Source organism: Delphinapterus leucas, chromosome 3 (genome assembly GCF_059928025.1).
Source record: "Delphinapterus leucas isolate spDelLeu-1000000601 "Yukka" chromosome 3, BTC_Dleu_Yukka2, whole genome shotgun sequence".
In the NCBI taxonomy this organism is placed as follows: Eukaryota; Metazoa; Chordata; class Mammalia; order Artiodactyla; family Monodontidae; genus Delphinapterus; species Delphinapterus leucas.
This window is the reverse complement of record NC_143131.1, coordinates 120051221-120067789: the sequence shown is the minus strand read 5'-3', so window position 1 is coordinate 120067789 and position 16569 is coordinate 120051221. Positions and strand designations below refer to the sequence as shown.

The 16569-nt window shown below is 36.9% G+C and overlaps 1 protein-coding gene across 3 annotated transcripts in view; it reads right to left on the bottom strand.

Annotated features, from left to right (window-relative positions):
• NDFIP1 (Nedd4 family interacting protein 1) overlaps positions 1–16569 on the bottom strand; it is a 50681-nt gene that overhangs the window by 10775 nt on the left and 23337 nt on the right. For all 3 annotated transcript variants that reach the window (XM_022589980.2, XM_089909426.1, XM_089909427.1), the window contains exons 2-5: positions 9937–10024; positions 6099–6229; positions 2875–2962; positions 1778–1902 (exon numbers count right to left, since the gene is read on the bottom strand). In XM_022589980.2, the coding sequence (XP_022445688.1) occupies positions 1778–1902; positions 2875–2962; positions 6099–6229; positions 9937–10024 (432 nt within the window). The remainder of the gene's footprint in view (positions 1–1777; positions 1903–2874; positions 2963–6098; positions 6230–9936; positions 10025–16569) is intronic.

The following is a 16569-nucleotide window of genomic DNA, read 5'->3' as shown; positions in this document are numbered from 1 at the left end:
TTGAAATGATTATGATATACGCAAATATATTTTCTTTCATGGAAAAGCAATCTTGAAATATGATAGCTTCCGGCTTTACAAACGCCTTGTTTTGAAAGTGCTCAAATCTGCTTGTTTTTAAAAAAAAATTTTTTTTTTTTTGCCCACGTTATTTTCCCTTGTAGAAATATGTCTTGATGATAACTTTCATTTTGCTTATTACCCAGTGCCAAACCCAACTATCTGACCTCTTTTCTAATGATCCCTGATTTTGTTCCTATGCCTCCAGCCATGTCTCGACCTTGGAAAACTTTTGTCACGTACATCATGATGATCACATTCCTTTGCCAGGGACTAGCACATAATGTTATTCTGGCCAATGGAACTGAGGGCTGCTGAGAAGGTTTCCTAGCTCTTAAGAAGAAAAGGAGGAGAAGAAATAGTTCCCTTTCTTCTGTTGAACACTGTTGTGTTTCTGATGTGATGCCTGAAACTGCCTTGGCCATCTTAACCCTGAGGGTGGAGCAGCTATACTAACATGTTGAGCAGACCGTCAGCTGTCCTCGATGATGTCAGTGAAACATTTAACTAACCTCCATGTCAGGACTTATTGTCACTGGAAATAAAGTTTCCCCATTGTTTTCTAAGCCATTTTGAGCTAGGTTTTCTGTTACTCAAAAAGCCATCCTAACTAATACAAGCTGATTCATTCAATTCAGTTAAAAGTTTAGTAAAAATAAAAAGATTGGTAACTAATTTGATCTTGTTTCTATTGGAGGCTTTACACAGTATGGACTTTAGCACAGTTTGAGCATTAAATACAGTATTTTATTTCTTAATAAAATAACAAGGTTTATAGAGAAAGAATGAAAAACCTCTTTAGGGCTTGAGTTCTTAACTTAAAGTCCATGTTTTAGGTGAGTACACATTAGCCATCTAGGAGAAAAGCATGTAACTTTTATCAGATTCTCAAAGGAACCTGGAATTCTAAAAATGTTAACAATTCCTTTAGAATAAATAACTTTGAAAAACTCCAATGCTCAGTCAACACCCATTAATTAGTTAATGTCAATTTATGATAAACACATTGGTTTTATATATAAAGTTAACCATGGCAGTAAACCTATCCGAAATCAGAGGACACTTTAAGAGACTAGATATTTTACAACTTTAAATTAACTTCATGCAATTCTAACTAACTGGTAACTCCTACATCACTGAAGATCTCTCTCTAATTTACCTTGGAGATAAGGGCCCCTAATGGAGTAGGGCTTGTTAAACAGTTAAACAGTTTTGGCTCTCCAAACATTTTGGCATAACCAATGATGCTACTGATAACCAATCCTGGAAGGGAGGAAGGACAGGAGGAAGGAGGGAGAAAAGAAGAGAGGGAAGGAGAGAAGAAAGACTAAAACTTCAGTAGCATTAATGAGAGGAATGGCTGCTTTTGATGAGATACCAGAGAGGTGACAGAGTCTTTCTTTTATTATAAAAACAACTAATTTCAGAACAAATACATGTATTATCACATTACAAACATTAAAAACAGAGAAAGCAGCTGGTGAACAAGGATAGATGGATGCCCTTGGACCACCAATATTCACTAGATTTGACTACAAAACTTGGGTGCATGAACCAACTGCAACTGACCTAGGTTCAATTTCATGAAACCAGAACAAAGACAAATCAAAAATCATTTTAAAATGATTCCAAAAAGCAGATGAAAAAAATATCAAATATTCAAAATTATTCTACTTATTGCTTCTCTACAGACTATCATTACTGTTGCACAACTTACCCTGACAATCAGGATCCACTTAATTAGAGAGAGACCAAATCCTGAAATGGCCCCATACCTTCCTGCAGCTGAAGTGGTCAGGCAAAAAGACAGGAAAAAACCAATCCAGTTAAAGAGGAATGCCACTGTAAAAGCCAAGAGAAAAAAAGAGGTCAGACATGTCCTGTTACCCAAGGAGCAAGAGTGCCCTAAGGGTGCCCTCTGTACTTGCTTCTGCTTAAATGGCTTAGCCCACCCTCCAAAACCCTTATCCCACTTCCCCAAAACATCCATCCTCTGTCTTCCTCCCAAAAGCAAACAAGAAAACACAGTCTCTGGATATCAGGTGTTATATTATTACATCTACTGCTATATACGCTTTCAAAAATGCCTTAATATCACCACACTGAATACTTACGACTTGTGCCCTTTACTGTATGTGTTACACCTGAGTAAATAAACATTATTTGAACATTAAATTAGTGCCCCCAAATAATCTGATTCAAGTCATTCACCTCCTGCTTCTACGAATTTTGACAGCTTATGTAACACGTCACCTCTAAAAGCACTGCATTTGCTTCATATCTTTTTAATACAGCAAATTAAAGAAACTGGTGCTCACTTCCAAGTCAGGCATATGGAAACCTAAATGCAAAATAACATCAAGGGGGAAAAATCGGGCTGACTTTGATGTATTAGAAAATAGAAGCTTGTAAAATAAAATTCATCGAAGGCATTTAATTCCTATTCCACGGTCAGGAATGAGTAGGAGGAATGCTAAGGGGCCTTGAAGATTGCAAAACTGAAGCTTATTAGATCATGTAAAAATGAAGCATCCCCCAAAACTGCTTTAATTATATTTTGCATAGGTATTCACAGAAATAAAAGACAAAGAGAAAGGATATTAAAAGTGTACTAACCTCTGAACATCTCAGTAAAAGGCATCAAATATAATGTAATACATTAAATAAAATGTATTAAAATAAATATAATGTATTAAATATATGTAATAAATATAATGTATTAACTCAACTAGTTCTTTTAATTCAGTCATATTCACTCATAATTCAAAGCACTCTGGTTTGTGGGAAGTGGCTCTGCTGTGTGTATATACTTACTGAAAAAAGTTAACATGAAAATCCCATCGTTTCCTATCCTCATCTGGTCAGGATCATCAAAATCATCCCGACCCACAAAATCCTCATCCTAAATGAAAAGGAAAGGTAAATTCACAATAAATTATTTCAAGGCAAAGGAAAGACATCAAGAAAAACAGAGAAAGGGACAAAAGTGAGTTCCAATGAGAAAATATACTGCTTCGGCTCAATTCAAAACTAGGAGCATTAAGGCTTTAACTATATGTTAAAATTTTCATTTGTCTTATAAGTAAAAGATATAATTTTTTCTCAGTGAAAGGAATTTTTCACTTTATAACCCAAGTTCTTTAACAATACACTTCAAAAATCATGAAGTTCACAAAGAACTATTCACTCTTCCTTTTATATATATATAAATATAAAGAAAAGAAATATATACATAAAGAAAAGAAAAAGAAATTTTTCTTACACATTTGGCTTAAATTCTAGAATATCAGTAATCCAGGGCTTGTTTAGCCCAGAATATTCGTAATCCTGGGCCTATTAAGAAGATACCAGTGACTAGCTCAAGTGCTTTATGAGACTGACTTGGGGTGGGGTGGGGTGGGGTGGAGCGGTGGAAGAAGACAGTGTAATCATACGTGAAGAGTCTAACAGCGCTGCCCACTGCTCCATAACCATTTGTTTATATTGGTACATAGGTCTGAAACAACCTCACTACCAATCTTGTCGGCAGATAGGATCCTTTCCATCCTAACCTGAAAACACAGTGTTGCAAGTCAAGTCTAGAAGGAAGATGGTCTTGACCAACAATGACACCAACATATGCAACTTACCTTTTCAACTAATTGTAGATAAGTGTTGAGATATTGAAAAATAAATGAATATACGCTTAAAAGTAAAAGTGGTAGACTTGTACACAGTACAATGAGGGTTCCTCAAATGAAAAAAAAAAAAAAAACTTTAGGGAGAACCAAAACTTGCCCTACACAGAAAAAGGACTGGGAAATTCATAACAAGCTGCCAACTGGTTCCCCTGGGGAATGGGAACTAAAGAAGAAGTGGCAGTGGCAGCTTTCATCTAATTTAACACCTTTCCTCTATTGTTTGAAATTTATATAAGAATGTGTTTGTTTTATCTTTTTAAAAATACGAAATAGCTTGTATAATGAATGCATACTAGTAGGATAAATAGGCTTTGCCAAATTAGAAAGTAATTCTGTTTTTTGCATAACTACTCAAAGATGTACTACAAAAATACATGGAAGTAATGCCTAATAATATTACAAATGCCTTCTAGCTGTTCTTTCTGTCCTTGGTATCTCTACTACCAGGATTCCTCCTACAAACTGTTGCCAGGTTAATGTTTCTAAAACACCATACTTGTCTTATCATACTCATGCTTAAAAACTCTGAAAGATTCTGTGTGACCTACGTGTAAGTCTAAATGCCTCAGCCTAGCATTCAGAAGATTCTACAACCTACAGTTCTGGTCACGAACTCTTTGCTCAAGCAAAACCAATTACTACAACCACAGAACCTGCCCTGCACCTGGCTGATTCACATCTGCTTTCTGAGCTTTTCCTTCTGGAATGTTCTTATCCATCAAAACTCGGGGCCCACTTCAAATCCCATCTTCCCCGTGATCACAAAGTTAAAGTCACAGTTCTTAACGCTCACTGCTCTTGTGCTGTTCCTTAGATATAGGTCTTTGTGGGCCTTTTCCCCAGCTGGATTCTAAGCTCTTGTATGGCAGGAGCATTGCTTTATACAAAGCCTTCCACTTATCCACTGCAAAATACATAGCACATTATATAAAAAAGTGTTCTATACATGTTGGCTGAATAAAAGAGCCCCTTAAGAAGTTCTTAAATGTATACAAAAGCATTCTAAAGAGTTCTGTGATTAACCAGAGCTAATCTCCTGGTCTATTTCATGGGACAGTTACCATAATCCAAGAGGTCTGGAGAGTACATACAAGGACTTTGGAGTCTAGAATATCTGGGTTTGACTCACCTATGCTACTTATTAGCTATATGACTTTGGGCAAATTATTTAATCTCTCTGGGCCTCAATTTTTGCATTTGTAAAATATGGATAATATAATCTCTACCTTGCAAAGTTATTGTGAAGACTGGAAACAACATACAAAATATATGTAAGCATCAAGCACAGTACCAACCATGTTGTTTGCTTCCAATACATGGTAACTATATTAAGACTGTTTTGTCTTTAGAGAGTGAGCTGCATGAGGGGTCTTAGTTTTTCCCTAGCACCTACAAGAAGTGAATGCATTTCACCAGGTAGAATCAGCCTAGACTAGGCTTGTAAACTATTACTTCTGCCCAGCAGTGGTTTTATGAGTTTCACCCCTCATAGTATAAATATGATCTGCAAACAGTCTACTATCCTAAGGCCCGAACTTCTGGGGCTTGTGTCATTGCACTGCCCAGACCGAATTTCTGTTCTTGTTCTTATCTTTTACTCTAATTTCCTGCCAGGCCTAGGGTCTGGAGCCTTGATTGCCCCACATTTATGGGGACTGGATCCTGCTTTCCTTTCTCTCAATATCTCACCCAAGGCCCCACCTGCATCAGCTTCAACCTGAATGAATACTTATGAAAACACAACTGTATCACTTATAGGCCTGACATCACGAACCAAGAGTGTCCAAAATTCTCCATTGGCTTTCATCACACCCCACCCCCACTCCCATGAATTAACATCAGGCCAGACGGGATCTGAATTCACTGTGCCTCCACAGATGGCATGATCTGGACCGCTGGTGACATGGGGTTCATCTAGATGATTGTTAGAGCCCTTCTGAGTTTAATTCTATGAAGTTCCACTTATTTATTCTCTCCATAGACTCCCTAGCAGCTATCTACCTAACACCAAAATATTAAGTGTGCAGAATCAAGGCAAAGTTGGTGTATTTCTTAAATCAGCTCCTGCTCCAAGATGTTTCAGCCATGCCAGGAGACTTGAGAAAGTGATGGCAGTAGGAGAGATATAGGGAAAATGAGCTGGTTTGACTAGTGATTTTTCTGCTCATTTGTATCTTTTACCTCATCGTTTTTAGGAAAAGATAAGAGTTTATTATCCCAAAAGAAAATGTATCTGCTTTTAAACACTAGCTGTACTTTCACTAACCAATTTAATCATAAGTAATATCACAAAGTGGATAATGCAAAGAACTTAATTCCCATAAACCAGCACCAAGTAACATGGTAAGTTGGACTTACTCTTCCAGGAACCAAAGGGATAGTAGCTTCAGCTTTGGTTCTCTCAGCTTCATCATAACTGGGCAGTGTGGTAGCCACATTGTAAGATGGGGGCTTTGGAAACCCAGACTCATCTTTGTAGTCAAAATATGCTGCAGAATAAAAAGGAAGTCATAATAATCTGAAGATTAGTTGAAATGAGGAAAAAGAGGATTTCTGCTAACTCTGGCAAACAAAAACCAGCCATTCCTGTTACAGTACATATAGAATAATTGAATCAAAAGGTGTTTAAAGATGAACATAAGACTGGGAATGATTTTTAAATGTATCCACTTTTCAATTATTTAAATTCCACATTCACTTTGCCCTCCCAAGTGCTTCTGAACACTTTTTTTTTGGCTGTTTATGTGGTGTGTCCACAAAAGGCATGTAATATTAATAATGGAATAAGGTAAAATTTAAGCTAAAAATAATTCACCTGTGTGTTTGGAAATCTGTACCATGGTGTCCTCCCATTTATAAACATGAAAATAAACTTGAAAAAAAGTTAAAAGTCATTTCTCACAGATTTTGCCCCTTTTGATTCTTTCACATTATTTTTGCCATGTATTGTTTTCTGTGACATGCCTAAGGTAATTACAGGTTCAGTTACAGAACCATTATTTATTTGTGTGAAATCTTGCATTCCTTCTAATACTGCATCTTCATTCTCACTGACTTCTATTATAAAAGATTCAATATGTATTAGAAAAGATCTATTTACAAATGGATTAAATTTCTATACAATTTTTGAAAACACTTAAGAATTCTGAAAAAATTCCTATACTTCATCAAGATTAATATTTTTCTTTTCTTTTTTCTCTTTGGTTAATTATAACTAACTTCCAATTTTACTGTAGTATATTACTGAAATTATCAATCAATAGATTCACCTCATTAACAGAAAAAAGGAGAAAAATTCTGTCTTCACATGGGCAGAAAAAGCATTGATAACATACCTATTAATAACAAAACAACTTAGCAAATTAGGAATACTGTAAAAGAAAACTATGATTCCTTAACCTTCTCACAAATCTCTATGAAAAATCTAGAGTAAATATCATAATTAATGGTAAATTATTAAAAGCTTTCTCCCCTAAGATTAGAGAATCAGACAAAAATGGCCCACCATTACCACTTCTAATCAAACATTATCTTAGAGGTACTACTAGTTGATACAATATGGAAAGAAAAGAAAATATAAGACATAAGGATTGGAAAAGAAGAAATCTATCCTTAATCATGGATGACATAGTTACATATGTAGAAAATCCAAGAGTATCTACAAACTATTAGAATTAATATATGAATTTAGGAAAGTCTCTGAACATATAGTTAATATAAACCATCAACTGTATTTTCATATGCCAGCAACAAAGAGAAAATAAAATTATACACGGACCTTTTATAACAGCACCAAAATACACCAAATACCTAGGAATAAATCTAATTATCTCTATATTGAAACTCACAAAATATTATTGAGAGAAATTAAAGAAGATCTTAATAAATGGGAGGGATTTAACATTGACTGGAAGATGCAACATTATAAAGATGTTAATTGATACACAGATTCAATGCCATCCCAACTAAACTTCCAGCAGAATTTTTGTTTGTTTCATCTGTTTTATGGAAATTGGCAAACTGATTCTAAAATGTAAATAAGAATACAAAAAGCCAAGAAGTATCAAGGAAATCTTGAAGAACACAAAGGCTAAAGGACCTAATTACCAGATATCAAGATTATAAAGTTCTGGAATTAAGAAAGTTAAGCACAGGCACAAAGATGAATAAATAGACCTAAGGACAGAATATTTAGTCCAGAAAACAGACACACACACACACACACACACAAACACACACAGAGTCACTTGATTTACGACCAAGGTGACATTACAGCAGTGGAAGAAGAATGAATGGTCTTTTCAATAAATGGTGTGGGACCAACTGGATATCCATATGGAAGAACAACCTTGACCACTACCTCACACTACACAGAAAAAACAATTCCAGATGGAACGCCCATTTATCTAAATGGGAAAAATAAAATATCAAAGGTTTTAGACGAAAATTAGGAAAATGTGTTACTGAAACTAAAGCTGCCACCTAATCCAATTCAAGAAATTTGTTTTTCTCTATGTCAAAATAACTATTTTACATACATTACACATACACATACATATATACATGCATGTATGTGTATATAAAACACTGTATATATAATTTCCTTAAAAATTTCTTTTTACTTTTAATTTAAAAGTTAATTGACAAATTGAAGGGTACAATCTGAAATCGCCCATAGCCACAGTAATTCTGAATACATGAACAAAACTGATACCTACTACCTTAAGGAAAACTTTTTTTTTGGCTGCGCCACGCAGCTTACATGATCTTGGGTTCCCCGACCAGGGAAGGAGCCCAGGCCGCAACAGTGAAAGCCCGGAATCCTAACTACTAGGCCACCAGGGAATTGCCCTTACTACCTTAAGTTGAGGGAAATCAAGAACATTTTTATTTCCCTATTTCAATGGAGTTTTAAAAAATGGGATCCATCAATATAGACACCTCACATAATTTTAAGTTTCCATGAAAAGTTTAACGACAATCTTTTCCATTTTATTTAGTACATTCAAAACAAACAAAAATCCAGTATTTGTTAGGCTGTCCAAATTTATACACCACAAATTAAAACAGGTAAAGTGAGTATACAAAATAGGGACTTGTGCCTTTTTTCCCCCTACCAACATGTGTGCACCACTCTTATTTCTAACCATCAGCCATGTACTTGCCACTCTGCCACAGTTGTTTCAGAGAATATGGAAGAGGTTCCATCAAAACTGGTCAATTTTCAGTAATTAAAGTAGAACTGGTTGTCATAAAGATCTAATTACCAAAAGTCCTGAACTACTGCAATTTTCTTTCTTCTCCCCCACCCCTTCTAAACATGCGTGTGCAAATTATAAAGATAATCTGGTATAAGATGGGAAGATGAAAGGTTAATTAAGGATGGTTTTAAACTATGAGAAACAAAATGAAAGAGTTGGGAGACTTCTAGTTTTTTTATTAAGAATTTATTAGCATAAAAGAAATCTAACATACTATATATATTTCCAGGTCACAGGTACTAGAATCAAAAAGCAAAACAGGGGGCTTCCCTGGTGGCGCAGTGGTTGAGAATCTGCCTGCTAATGCAGGGGACACGGGTTCGAGCCCTGGTCTGGGAGGATCCCACATGCCGCAGAGCAACTAGGCCCGTGGGCCACAACTACTGAGCCTGCGCGTCTGGAGCCTGTGCTCCGCAACAAGAGAGGCCGCGATAGTGAGAGGCCCGCACACCGCGATGAAGAGTGGCCCCCGCTTGCCACAACTAGAGAAAGCCCTCGCACAGAAACGAAGACCCAACACAGCAAAAATAAATTAATTAATAAACTCCTACCCCCAACATCTAAAACAAAAAAATGATTAAAAGAACAGGATTTGGTTTAAAAAAAAAAAAAAGGCAAAACAACTAATGAGCAAACTACAAAAAGAACAGCAACAGAAAAAACAGGTGATCACCTGGTTCCTGAATTCTACCTCCTTTATATTAAGAGCCTGTTGGGATGAAACTGAGTTCCGTAAGAAAGCCACATAGGAATGGGGTTTTATCTGTTTTTCACAACAGTGACTTTTTTTCACCTCAGACTACAAACTAAAACTAATGTCAAAGACTTCTTAAGGAAAGCTGAAGCAAACACAAACACCAACAAATACATAGCACACAAAAGCCTCTGGCTGATGCATTTCAAGAGCTCAGCAGCCACCTCGCCCTGTTACCTACCTGCACTCTCTGCAGAGATGCTGCTATAAGGTGGAGGAGCGTCCCCTGCAGCTTGTTCCGGCTCTCCAGGCTCTTCTTCATTCTGCAACTAAATAAAAATTTCACATTTTAATGCAATCATAAAGCCAACTAGACGGAGGAAAACCTGAAAACTGGAATAGCCTTTCTGGAAAGCTATTTTGCAGTGTGTTTCAAAAGCCTTAAAATGAGCAAATCCTTTGCAAATTATTCTACTGCCAGGAGTTTATCCTAAGGAAGTAATCAGACAGAGGCAAAAAAGGTAGCCATAAATGCTATTGCAGCAAAAATTAGGAACAACCTAAATACCAATCATTGGGGACTTATTAAATAAACTACAGTTCATCTCACAAAGGATTACTAAGTAACCACAAAAATGAAAATGAAGAAAATTCGATGACTTGAACAGATATTTGTGCTGTACTGTTACATGAAAAAAGCTAAGTTTACCAAACTGTATGAATCATATAACTTGGTTTTGAAAGACAGATATGTGATGGAAAGCAGGTCTCTAAAGATAAACATCTACAGTTTACACTGGTTATCTCAGGAGATGCAATTAGAGGGGATTTTTTCCTTGTGTATATGTATGTTCTAATTTCTTGTAATGAACATTTATCACTTAATTTTTTCCATTAGAAAAATAATCTAATAATAACAATCTGTTAAGGCAAAGACAAATCACAGTAAAACCAATGTTTACCATTATATCCAGTTTGTGCATAGAAATTATATCTTAAATAATTGAGATATTTACAAAAACATAAAATTCCACCTAATTCTACATATAACCTCTGTCAATACATCTTCCCCTTCCATATCTCAGTAACTTTCTCACTAGTCAAATCTACAGCTCCAGTTACTTTAGATAACTGACACTGAAAGTGTCTTCCTACCACTGCCAGTCTATATAGTCTATGCAACTCATCTTCATAAACAAAGACATGTGATTTAATTTTTCCACTGTCACGACTACAGCTCATTTAAAAGACGAACTGGCTAAGAGTCAGTCTATTGGTGGGCAGATGGGAATATGCTTCAGAGATGTGATGGAAGTATTATTACCTGATCTGGGTGTTGGTTTTGTGAATGTCAACTCCATTAATGTTTAGTAAATGTTATATAAATATATATGATTTATGTAGCTTTCTGTGTCTATATTTTACAAAGGAATTTTAAAGAAAAAATTAAAAACATTTAAAAAAAAAAGATGAAGTGGCTGAGAATGGGAGTCAATTAACTCCCATTGAGTAAAGTACTAACAGAGTATTTATCAGTGTAACTGACTTGGGGGTCTGCGTCCCAGCTGTGTAACATCAAGATATATAGAGCCAATTGAGCCAGTTGTAAAATACAAACCCCTCTAAACCAACTGCTGCAAAGAACTCTATCCTGAATTGAAACAGAAAAAGAGAAAAGCCTGACCTGTCCTAACATGAAGTAGATATTAAAGTAATATCTCAGCCTCCAATCTCTATGCTATTCAAAATCGGAAGCCAACAAAACCTTTCTGATTAATACTGCCAAGCATTCAACTTCAAATGAATTCTTCTCCCAAATTTTCATCAACATCTACCATCTGGGCACATTTTTTTGAACCCTAGTTATCTAATGTTAAACCTAAGGCATTCCCGAAATAAGTGCATTGTAACATAAGATGAATTTTCCTTTCAAAAGAAAGGAAAGGACAAAATAGCTACAGTAAATCCAAATGTTCCTGGGAGACCAAATCAGTAAATTATTTAAATAGAGTTCCTGGGGCCATGTTCACTTGGAATACTTTTAACATCATCTGTAGCTCTCTAGACAGGGTATTCTCAGCCTACTCCTACCTAACCACTCTTGTGTGCTGCAAAAAGTACAAAAAAGCAGCAAAAAAAAAAAAGTTGCAAGAAGAGTCAGCAGCAAAAGCAGAGGCAAATACAGACTCACTTTCAAGAATGTTGCCTTAACTTATGGTAGCCAGTCATGTTCTTTATTTAAACCCAGCCTGATATTGTTTTTTTCCAGCTTGATATTTTTGATTTGATAATTCTTTTATCTCCTGAGCTTGGTCAAATAATCATGTTACCTCTGCATAATTTAGGTTTTAGAAAGAAAGCATGAGAATTCTGAGAAAAACAGAATTCTAAGAAATAAAGCATAATGGAGTTTTAATGCCTGTATCTACAAGATAGGTTGCCTGTCTCCTAGCAACCTGGAAATGTGAAATTTGATCATTCCACACCAGGGTAACAGATAACAAAGCAAAGAAATTCCAATTGGCTCAGAAACCCCCATTTTCTCTTTGATGAGGAAAAAAGAAACATTTCCAGATGAAAATTTTTACTCCATTAAAATTCACCACTTCAGAATCATATTATTATTAATTAATAATTAGTAATTAATCATACTAATATTATTTCTGACTGAAAAAACATAACCAACAAAAAAAACACCCACTATGATTATGGAGGCTCCACATACTGGGATGATCCCAGGACCTCACTCTACAGGGTTCCCAACTCTGGTGTTTTCTATAATGCTGGTGATAAATTTAGGCTCCACCAAGAAAGGTGTTTAAAATGAAACACTACGATGTGGGAGGGAAAGAGGCAATCACCTTCAAGAAGTATTTAGTGATCACCATCTGTGTGAATAATAACTTGTTATATAACAGAAGTCCTAACTATACATCTTTTTACACTCTGGGGGCATCTATTGCCATTAATTTGGCTCTGCCAGCCAAACAAGCCAGGCACTCACTAACAGGGGCGGGGGGGAGGGGAAAGGTGGGGAGGACTAGAACTAGAGTGGGCCTTACCTATAAGGCTATGAAATTGGTTACTTGGTTCCAAAATGTATTTTTTTAAAATATTTCTTTATTTTTTAAATTTACTTAGGCTGCACCAGGTCTCAGTTGTGGCATGCAGTATCTTTTAGTTGCAGCATGCGGGCTTCTTTAGTTGCAGCATGCAAACTCTTAGTTGTGGCATGCGTACGGGATCTAGTTCCCTGACCGGGGATTAAACCCAGGCCCCCTGCATTGGGACCGCGGAGTCCTACCCAATGGACCACCAGGGAAGTCCCCCAAAATGTATTTTTAAGGTTCTCCTTTTCTGTCCTTGGGAACCTTTCCTGTGCAGCCCTTCCTGCCATATCCCTGGGGTTCAGGGATCCTCAGGCTCTCCCAAGGCTAAGACAATAAGTGTCACTGTCAATTTGGGGCTGGCGTTGGAAAGATGCCCAGTCTCTTCTAGCAACTGGGTCAGTGGAAGCCTGAGTACAACCTACCTGTTACAGATTCCTGGTTGTAGGGGATACTGAGAGACAAATCTGAGAAGTGGTGGGACTTTCTGCTCTCTCCCTACTGCGGGGGGTGGGGGGGTGGTCCTTTGATTGTGTAATTGTGACAGATAATAAATACCTTCACAGCTCTGGATTCTTCTCGGTCACATAATTTTTTTTAACAATTCTCATCAATTTTACTTGTCTCCAAATAAGATTTAAACTGTGGCTTTTCCAAACAGAATTATACAATTACCTATACATGCCATATAAACTACTGAGTTCAATACAAAAGTATGTCTCCACTGCTGACAAAGGAATAATTCAATCATGTGAAAATTCAGATGGTCTTTCTCTTTGCCACTCCCCGGACAGTGCCCTTACTCCCACTTTCCTGATTACGTACGTTCCTCCTTATACTCTGAGCAGACTCTGTTATGGCTCCCCAGAAGAACCCTAAAACTCTTCCACATTCCCATTTTATAAATATGTCACAATCTCCTATGGTACTTCTTAGCCTTGATCGCCCTCAGATTGAAAAAAAAAAAATTACCTACAAATAAGTGCTAAAATGCTTTGTCCTCTAGATTTAGTCTGTGAAATACAGCACATCTAAAATAAAGGATGTTTTTCCTTCCTCTGTATCCTATCCATATTGTTGCTATTAGAAATAAGGATATGGTGTTTTAGTTGGACAACAGAATCTCCCATATAGAAATCATACATAGCTCCAGTTCTAATAGAAGAAAACTTGAATTAACAAGTTTAAAGACACGTAAACCCTACAGGTTTAAATTCTTATTTGAGCTCCCACCCCAGTAAGAAGGCTTCCTCACTGCCCTCCCATAAGTAGTTCTAAAGATGTTCTCCAATTTAGAAATAAGCTGTTTTTAAGCAACAGAAGAGCAAGGGCTAGGATTAAGCCTAAGTAAGGGTCAACATTTACAACTGTACAGGACGGCAGTACCTAAAGGCACTTACGTAAAAGTCATTCTTGGATTCTATTTACTAAGAATGGGAGAACAACAAAAAAAACCTACTAAACAACAAAGAGAAAAACCAAAAACTCATAAATCCATGAGAAGAGGTATCAAAATATGCCTCATAATTCACACAAACAAATATGTGGAAAGTAATGCCGAACTTATCCGGTAAGTCCATAAAGTTACAAGTATTTTCACCACTCATTTTTTTCTCGGGTGAGTCCTATTTAAATGGCAAGAAAATTCTGGTAAGTTTTAAATCCCTTCTTTAAGTTAGTAACAGTCTCAGAAAAGCCTAAACTTTAGCTTTAAGTGCTATTTACCACTTCTAATTTGAGAGTTAATTTCTAAAACTTTTACTTAAAATGCAATTTTTTAAACCTCTCATTACCAACCCGCTATTTTTGTGTACTCTTTAAATCCCACCAAATGAGACAGTATAATTACCAGAAAGTAAACAAGCACATTTCTTTAGGTAAACAACTGAGTATGCTATTTTACTGTGTTGTTCAGAAACAGCTGAAGTTTGTGAGGACTGTAAATTTTCTATTGTATACAGACTATAGTTTTTTTTTTGTAATTGAAGTATAATTGACATTCAATATCATATGATATTACTTTCAGGTATACATTATAGTAATTCAATATTCATATACATTTCAAAATGATCATCACCGTATCTAGTTACCATCCATCACCATACAAAGTTGTTACAGCACTACTTACTGTTTTCCCTATGCTATACATTACAACCCCGTGACTTACTTATTATATTTTAAAACTGGAACTCTGTACCCCTTAATCCCCTTCACCTATTTCACCTGCCCCCCAACCCACCTTCCCTCTGGCAATCACCTGTTTGTAGATTTTTAATTGTATATAGTATACTGACTATAAAATATTCTACCACCACCGAATTCTTTACATTCAAGAATAGTTCTCCTGGGACTTCCCTGGTGGCGCAGTGGTTAAGAATCCACCTCCCAATGCAGGGGGCCCGGGTTCGATCCCTGGTCAGGAAACTAGATTCCCACATGCATGCCACAACTAAGAGTTCGCATGTCACAACTAAGGAGCATGTGTGCCGCAACTCAAGGAGTTGGTGAGCTGCAACTAAGGAGCCCACCTACCTCAACTAAGACCCAGCACAACCAGAAATAAATTTTAAAAAAAAGAAGAAAAAAAAAGAATAGTTCTCTGCTAAAGGTAATTTTGACAAAGAGAAATTCAACAATAAAAAGACAATCTAATTTTAATAGACATTTCTCCAAAGAAGATATACAAATGGCCAGTATACATGAGATGCTCAACATCATTAGTCATCAAGAAATGCAAATCAGGGGCTTCCCTGGTGGTGTAGTGGTTAAGAATCCGCCTGCCAATGCAGGGGACACGGGTTCAAGCCCTGGTCCGGGAAGATTCCACACGCCACATGGAGCAGCTAAGCCCGTGCACCACAACTACTGAGCCCATGCGCCACAACTACTGAAGCCCGCGTGCCTAGAGCCCATGCTCTTCAACAAGAGAAACCACCAGAGTGAGAAGCACGTGCACCGCAACGAAGAGTAGCCCCCGCTCACCACAACTAGAGAAAGCCTATGCACAGCAAGGAAGACCCAATGCAGCCAAAAATAAATTAAAAAAAAAAAGAAATGCAAATCAAAACCACAAGCTACCTCGTCACACGAATGAATATGGCCATAAAAAAAAAAAAGGAAAAAAGGGGGGCTACTCTGGTGGCGCAGTCGTTGAGAGTCCGCCTGTCGATGCAGGGGACACGGGTTCGTGTCCCGGTCCGGGAAGATCCCACATGCCGCGGAGCGGCTGGGCCCGTGAGCCATGGCCGCTGAGCCTGCGCGTCTGGAGCCTGTGCTCCGCAACGGGAGAGACCACAACAGTGAGAGGCTCGCGTAAAAAAAAAAAAAAAAAAAAAAAGGAAAAAAATCAAATGTTGAATATGTGGGGCAATTAGAACCCTCATACACTGCTGGTAGGAATGTCAAGTAGTACAGCCACTGCGGAAAACAGTTTGGCTGTTTCTCAAAAAAAAGTTAAACACAGAGTTATAAAAGGATCCAGCAATTCCACTCCTAGACATATACTCAAGAGAAATGAAAACAAATTTTCACAGAAAAGCTTATATATGAATGTTCATAGCAGCATTATTTATAATAGTCAAATGGTTCATCAAATGATGAATGGATAAACAAAATATGATATATCCATACAAAAGGATGGATAGGAATAAATCAACCTAACAACAGCAAAAAAATGGCGGTAAAGTACTGATACGTGCTAAAACCTGGGTCAACCTTGAAAACGTTATTATGCTAAGCAAAGGAGCCAGTCACAAAACGCCACATAC